Source organism: Colius striatus, chromosome 17 (assembly GCF_028858725.1).
Source record: "Colius striatus isolate bColStr4 chromosome 17, bColStr4.1.hap1, whole genome shotgun sequence".
In the NCBI taxonomy this organism is placed as follows: domain Eukaryota; kingdom Metazoa; phylum Chordata; class Aves; order Coliiformes; family Coliidae; genus Colius; species Colius striatus.
The window spans coordinates 5,863,399-5,871,221 of NC_084775.1; the positions used below are offsets into that span (position 1 = coordinate 5,863,399).

At 59.9% G+C, this 7,823-nt stretch overlaps 1 protein-coding gene across 2 annotated transcripts in view; it reads right to left on the reverse strand.

Annotated features, from left to right (window-relative positions):
• MSI1 (musashi RNA binding protein 1) overlaps nt 1-6,391 on the reverse strand; it is a 28,296-nt gene extending 21,905 nt beyond the window's left edge. For both annotated transcript variants that reach the window (XM_062010437.1, XM_062010434.1), the window contains exons 1-5: nt 6,170-6,391; nt 5,860-5,900; nt 5,648-5,729; nt 5,450-5,534; nt 761-802 (exon numbers count right to left, since the gene is read on the reverse strand). In XM_062010437.1, the coding sequence (XP_061866421.1) occupies nt 761-802; nt 5,450-5,534; nt 5,648-5,729; nt 5,860-5,900; nt 6,170-6,228 (309 nt within the window). In that variant the 5' untranslated portion in view covers nt 6,229-6,391. The remainder of the gene's footprint in view (nt 1-760; nt 803-5,449; nt 5,535-5,647; nt 5,730-5,859; nt 5,901-6,169) is intronic.
• Between the last annotated feature and the right edge of the window lie 1,432 nt (nt 6,392-7,823).

Genomic DNA, 7,823 nt, shown 5'->3' on the forward strand with positions numbered 1-7,823 from the left:
ATTGTTCTCAGTGCCTGATCCCCCTTACTTCCCTCCCGGCACCAGCCTCCTCTTCCCTCTCTGCTTCTTGACCCTGCTTCCCTCCACAACTCTTTCTCCTCTGACAGCACCTGGAATCGAGACTCTGAACTTCAAATTTCCATCCAAGAGGAAAGTTAAAGGGAGACCAAAAATCCAAAGGCAGTCTCCAGCCTGCTGCTGGCTCCTCAGTTAAAACTTTTTAGCTGCATGCCTGGAAAAAGTTTTTGCAACTGTGCATTTTGATGCCAGAACCTCCTGTAGACAAGCTCCAACATCAAACTCCTCCTGCCTTTTCCAGTGCTGAAACACACAAGGGCATTTCACAAAATGAAACCCTTCTCCTTCTCCCTTCCATGTACCTATTTGTGCACACACACAACCCTCCTTCCACCTGTACAACACCACAGCACAGAGCTGTACTGGATCTCCTTTGGCCTCAAACTTCCAGACACTGGCTGCAACCTTGGAAGGACTAATTTCATCTTGGGCAGCATTTATTTCACCAGCTCCAAGCAGTGCATCCTAAAGTGCAACCAGGAGGCTCCCGGTTCCTCTGGGCCATGCAAACTGCAGCACCGCACATCGAGCTGGTGGTGCAACGGCAGCTCCTGCCCCCAGCAAGTCCTGAGCAGACCCCAGGGACACCCCGTAGTATGCTCTGACAACCCTGCACAGAGGGACAAGATTCACCCCCAGGAATTTCCCCCTTTGGGGTGGCAAGGGCTGCCTCGGTGCTTACCTTGGGCTGTGCTCGGCGAGGGAACGCTACCTTCGGGTCAATCTGAAAGAGATGTGGGGAAGAACAGGTGAACACGCTTTCACTGCCTATTTACAGGCACAGGCTTCCTCCATGTGCACAGCTGCCTCTGCCCACGTGGCACCTTGCTAAAAACCCAACGAAGGAGCATACGGTGAAGCTGGCTGAGGACATCTTTCCCTCTCCGTAAGGTGTAATCCAGGGAGACTACAAGTCCCAGCATGCAGTGGTCTGTCTCTGGCTGAGCACCGGCCAGACGCACCCAGAGCCCATCACATGCTGGGATTAAGAGGCTGGGCTGCACCTCCCCCTTGGCCAGGCCCTGGTTGCCCTGATCACCGGCCTCATATAGAAGTGCTTTCTTTAGCCTTTTTGCTCTCTCCGTCCACTCTGCCTACAAATACACAGCTCACCTGCGTAGTGACAGGACAGGAAAGAGGCAGAGCACCACAAAGCCAAACACTTTGTCCTACAGAACACAGGGTGAAGAAATAAAAGAGTAGATAGGACGGCACAAATGACCGCGAGGGCCGGGGAGGCTGTGGCCCCAGGGCCCCCTCCCCAGGCTGCTGCACACACAATGCGGATGCCTCTGCTGCGGGCTGAGCCCTCCCTCCATTGTGCCTGTTCAGCTTGGCTGTAAACCTGCTGCCAACCCCGCGCCGCCATCCAGGTGCTGCGCGTTCTGCTGGGCTCAGCACGGATGAGCGCCTGCCTGTATTGGCCTCACACCACCACAAAAGCCGGGACGACACTCATGCAGCTGCAAGCCAAACACCCACAAAGCCTCCTCTCCTTCTCATCAGCCACCTCTCTCTTTACAGCCTATTTTTACAGCAACTCCTGTAAAGTTACATCACGTCAGGGATGATCCAGACCTACAAATCAGCTTACAAAGACCTGTGGAAAAGGCAGGTCTGGCTCATCCCCGCAGGACAGGCTGCAGCTGGGAGGGCAGCCTGGAGCCTTGTCCCATGAGCCCGGCAGCAAAAGCAGCCCAAATGGAAGCTGTATTTCTCCAGCTCCTCTGGCTGCTTTGTTCAGCTTTCCAGCCTGGCTGGCCTCCCGTCCCACATCCTTTCACTTGTCACACAGCCCCAGAGCTCGGCCTCCCTGCACCCTTCCACCAGCTTTTCTCCCTGCCTTCACCACCTCCATCCTGACTCACAGCCTACAACATAAATAAACTCAGCACGTAAGTAAACAGAGGCAAAAGTGAAGAGCACAAATAAACTCAAAAATAAACCTCCCTCCCCACGCTCCAAGAGGCAGCAGATCAGCATAACCCTCCGGTGCCTCGCTGGGGCATCTGAACTGGCCATCCCCTCCCCTCCCTGCACACACACACACACACACACACACAGCCTCCCCCACCGCTTCCTGGCTAGTGCAGACACCCACAGTGAATTCTGAGGACAGGGGACGGCAGGAGACCAGGAGGTTGATGGCAGATAATAAGCAAAAACAATAATCTACTGTCTTTTACTTCTCAGCCAGTGTCATTCAGCTCCTGCCAAGAAGATGCTTTCATACTCAGCAATGCTAAGCTCAGCCTCATTTTCTCATTACCCTGAGTGTGATCAACTGGGCAGAGATAACGTGTCCTCCTGGCTGGAGGGAGCAGGCAGTCATTTCGCAAATTCTTCTGCACAACCAGCCATTGTTGCAGGTAGAGGGAGGCCGGGGCGCCCGGCGCAGGGGCAGCCCTGGGAACACGCGCAGGGGAGCGACTTCGCTGCCGGACTCAAGTTACTCGAACTGGACTGCTCCTCGGTGCCTGGAGTCTTTCTGCTTAAAGCAAAAGCACTGGTACCTTATTCTGTCATTTCTGGTGTTAAAACAAACAGCCCTGGAAGCGTTGTGTTTCAGTGGCACCCACTGACGTAATGGATCCTTTCTACAAACCCAGATAGAAATCTGCTAAGAGTAAGAGCATTCAGGATTGCTCAGATTGCATCCAAATACACAAAACCTCAAGATCAGGCGGAGGTGAGTGGCAGTCACTTGAGCTCAAACTGCTTCCACTTCACCCCACAAGGCTTTGGGGATGAGGAATCCCACTGACGTTGCAGGTGTATCCATGGGCCGGCCAGGCTCCTCTGTAATGCTCCACAAGCCACCTACAGCCCCGTTCAATAGCTCAGGTCACGTAAGTCCTGTGTTAACCCAGCTGACATCAACGCCCCAAAGCAGTGGCAGGCCAGGCAAGGACCCTCCAGGACCTCAGGACTGGGTTTGTCCACTCATCACATCTCCAGACCACCTTCACCCCGCTGGTCTGTGCTGCCCAAGCCACACATCACTCCTTCCCCCACAAAAGACAAACCCAGCAAGAACTCAGGAGTGGCAACAAAGAAACAAGAGGGTGACCCAGCAGGGCCAAGCCCGCTCTGCCCACAGCACATCAGGAGCCAGCTCAAGGCAGTGGACAGCCACAGCTCTTTACGCAAGTCTTTCACCTTGGGACTGCAAAGCCAGTTCCCATATCAAGCATTTTCATCAATAACCCCGTAGACTGCTGCTATCTCACTTAAAAACAAAGAGGAATCTGAAAAGCATAAGGTTTCCCTGGAGAATCGGGCCAACAGCCCTCGTTAGGGTAGGAAGAATTGGAAAACAATGAAGCAACAAGTTGGGCAGACACTGTCTATCAAGAGCTGCTTGCCAGGAGACACCAAGCCCTGAGAGAAGGCCTTTCAGGACACCAGGCCTTTTCCTGCAAAATTTCGTAAACCCCTAAATTAGGATTCGGATGAGTTTGTGTCATTTAACCCATGACTCACAGAGCCTTCCGGCTCGGCAGGGAAAGGGGACACAGGGCTCCATGCTGTACCAGGAGAACAACCTCTCACCAGGCAAAGCACCCCAAAACATCTGCCCCAGCTGAAAAAGGAAAGAGGGAAGGGATCAAAGTTCCTAACAAAGGAAGGGCTCTGGCGAAACTGCCCCCCTTCCCTCTGCCGCGCTGGCGGGGAGAGCGAGCAGATGCAGCCGGGAATTTCAATAGCTGGAGGTCCCCACGCACCCTGCGCCATGAGGGAGCCCCTTCTGTTCCCTGCCAGCCCTGCCCTGCCCGGCTCTGCGTCCCTCCTGCCCTGCCCTGCCCTGCGTCCCTCCTGCCATCCCGGCGGGCTGTAGAGTGGCTTCCCACAGGCGGCAGCAGCAGGTCGGGAAGAAGAACAGAGACTGTGGGTTTCTGCTCACTCTTGGCCCCAAAATGCTTTCGGGATTAGAGCGACAACAAACATCCATCATTTGCCTATCCAAGAGGGGTCTATGCCAGCCCACGGGCTCAGGACAGGACTAGCTGAGCAGACACTCTGTTTACATAGGCTAGTAAAAAAAAGAGAAAGAAAAAAGCCCCAAACCCTGGGCCCTCCTCAAAGGCTTTACCATAACCCTCCCCCAGAGCAAAACTCACTTTACATCACTCCTGAAAGGAGGAGGGCTGGGAGTCCAGGGGACCCAGCCTTGGCCAGGAAGGCTGGGGTAGGTTTAACCGGGAGCTCCCGTGGGGAGGAAGGACCTGTGCACATCAAAGGGAGCGATCCAGGCAGTTAAACAGGAACAGACATAAATCTCACTGCAACTCACGCCGTAAACCCTAAGAAAGGGGGTCTCGCTCTCCCGCCCTCTCCCTTCTGCCAAGATAAAGGACAGGGCGCCCGAGCCATGCGCTGGAAGAAATAAAGTTGCACGTTTAGACTCCTCAGCAGCCTGTGCCTGGAGCCAGAATGTTTCCCCTCATCATGTAACCCCCTGACAGACCCCACTGCTCCCCTAACCCTACCCTCACCTTCACCCCGGGGCAGCAATAAGGAATTCTGGGGAAGGCAAGTCACTAAAGCCAAAGGGAAGGGACCTCCCACTCAGACACCTCACCCCCACCCCCTGAAACATCCTGCACATCTACACAGTGCCACAGATCTGCAAGGCAGGACCGGGCACGACACAACATCGACCTGGGGAACCACTGAAATCTTTCTGCTAGCACAGCTGGGCTCCTCCTGAGCCCCTACTCACAGAGCGAGGGCCAGAGCCACAGCCGCTCCGAGGCCGGTGGTGGCCCACATGGGCGGGCGCTGGCCACGCTCAGAGACAATAAAGTCTTGAACCTCCATGACCGTTACAAAAACTTCGCCCAGGGAAAGCACAGGAGAGTCTCTAGGGTGTGCATCACGAAGGCTTTCCACTGAGGAGGGGGTGCAGCCCACCATGGCCAGGGGAAGCAGGGCCTGGGCACTGGGGAGTGGCAGCCCCGGAGGAGGGTGCGGTGCTCAGCAGTCCACAGGCAAAGGGGTGGCTCCGCTCTCCCCAAACTCAGCCCCGTGTCTGTTCCCGGTGCAAATCCTTGTCCCAAATGCACCCAGGTGTTCCAGCTCCAAGAGGGCAACCATCACTCCTCGGAGGGACCTTACAACTGACAGGCTGGAGGAAAATCGCCAGCAGGATCTGCAGATCCACACGGGCACAGCAGCCCCGGGCCAGCGGCAAGCCGGGTGCTCGGGCGGCAGCCGGGCTGCGCGGGACAGAGAAGGGGCCGATCGATCCCTATCAGTAATCGATAGTTTACAGCCTGTAACTGGAAATCAAACACCACAATCGACAGCTGCTGCGAGCACAGCCGCTCCACCGGCAAATGCACCCCTGAGATGAGAGAAGTCATCTCACCGTCTTGGAGTCCAGTTCATGTCTGGATTGGGCCAGGACCTTGTCGACGCCAGCCTGGTCCATGAACGTGACGAACCCGAAGCCCCTGAGCCCCGCAGCCCGGGCAGGAGAGGGGATGCGGAGAGAACAGAGAAAGTTGGTTAAAGTGGCGGCCGGGCCGCGGCGGGGGCGAAGGGAGGCGCGGGCCCGGCCTCTCACCTGGATCTCTTTGTCAGCGGGTCCCGCATCACCAGGCACTCCTTCACCTCGCCGAACTGGCTGAAGTACTCCCGCAAGCCCTCTGCAAGCACATCACCCACCGTGGATGTCCCAGCCCGGCCCGGCCCCGCCGCCCCCGCCGGGCTCGGCCCCGGCCCCGGCCCCGCCACCCCCGTTCCCGGCGGCAGGTGCGGGGCCGCCGCGGCGCTCACCTTGCGTGGTCTGCCAGCTCAGTCCCCCGATGAACATTTTGCTGCGGGGGGAAGGACAGAGCCGTGAGCCGGGCCGCGCCGGGGGGCCGCGGCGCCCCGCGGGGGTGGCGGCGGCGGGGCCGGGCGGGGAGGGGAGGGCGCGGATCGGCCATGTTGGCAGCGGCACCGCCGCCGCCGCCGCGCCTGCCCGGGCCGGGCGGCCGGGGCCGGGGGGAGGGGGCGGCCGCGGCCGGGACCGGGGGGGTGGGGGGGGGGGGAGTGGGGGCGCGGGATGGGGGGGGGCGGCCGGTGACGGCCGCTTCGGCGGTACCAGGGGTCGTGCGGGGAGTCCGGGGAGGCGAGGCCGGGCTGGCTGCCGTCTGTCTCCATTCGGACCTCTTCTCCCAGCGAGGAGCGGCGCCGCACTCCCGGGGCAGATGAGCGCTGGAAAAGGGGCCGGACGGACAGGCCATGCTGCCCCCTCCCCCGACCCCTCTCCGCCGGGCGGGGAGGGAGCGAGGGAGGAGGGCCCGGCGGGCACAACCTGCCCGGCTCCTCCCACCCCCGCCGGCCCGCCGGCCGCCCTGCGCATAAAACCCGCCGGCGGCGCCGGGGCCGAGCGCCGGGAGCCGCGCCCGCACCGCGCTGGGGTAGCGCGCCCGGCCCCGGGCACGGCCGGCGGCGGGAGCAGCCCGGGAGCCCGCGGCCGCTTTGTCCCCGGCCGCGCCGCCCGCACCTGCCCCGGGGCGGCGGACAAAGGGCGACGGGCTCGGCACCGCCGCGGCGAGCCCGAGTGCACCAGGTCAGGCCTGGCTGCGCCGCGGCGGGCCCCGGAGACCCCGGCCCGGTGCGTCCCACCTCCGGTCTCTCACCGCTGCCGAGAAGGCACCGGGCGAGTTAAAAGCCGGCGCTGGGAGAGCCTGGGACCGGCTCCCGCCCAGGGCGCTTGCACGGCGGCTGCGGGACCGCCCTGCTCGCCCCGGGACCGCCGCCGGGCCGCGGGGAGCCTCGGCGCCCGCACCTGAGCCGCCTTCCTGGAGCCCGGGACCTCCGGGTGCCCTCGCAGCCCGCGGGGGCTCTGCGGGGCACCGAGGCAGCCCGGCCTCGCCGCCGGCTGCCCCGCACAGCAGTGCCCGGCCAGGCCCCGGCTGGCAGCCCCTGCCGCAGGTATGCCCAGCCCAGCCGGCTCTGCCAGCGGCTCAGCACGGAGGGAGGCCAAGCTGACCCTCAGTTCACGGCGCAGTTTCTTGATCGTTCAGACTGACAGACTCGTGCCAAGCTCCAGCCTCTCTCCTTTGCCACACAAGTTCATCCACATACGGATGGCTTCTGGAGCAGGTCTGTGCACTCTCTGCCTCTGCTCTTGGGCAACACGGCCTGAGTGGCTGGCGGAGCTCAGCCAGGAACAAATGAAAGGCGTGTGAAGCTAGAGTGGGATAGGAGTTGTAGTGTCTCCTGACGTGCTGTGCTTTGCCCTGAGACAAGGTATTTGTATCTGTGGCATATCTGAACCTATCAGTGCACAGAACCTCTGGTGACGGTTGCTGTGAGCTCCTTTCTGCAAGAGGGTATTGCAGGATCCCACACACGTCCGACTGTGCTGCCATAGTGTCTGCACACATCTCCAGCTCTACTTCCTCCAGCACAAGTCTCCCCTGTACCCTATTGTTCCCCAGAGTGAGGTACTGACAGCTCTCTGGTCAGTGCCAACCTCTTTTGACCTTTCTTCCCCTTACCTCCTGACTGCTTTTCCACATGCCACTACACCCCACCTCCCTCCAGGAGAGGACCCAGGACACCTTTGTTTTTAACAATATTTTGCAATAGGATCTTACATTACATGGGCTCATCTTGTGGCTGCAACCCTGAGCTAAATTCATCCTCCGCCCATTAGCTCTGCCAAACCACCATTCACCCACTCCATTTCCTGAGCTGGTCAGTGACACTGTCTTGTCATCTGGCCCTGTACCTGAGCACAGCAACAG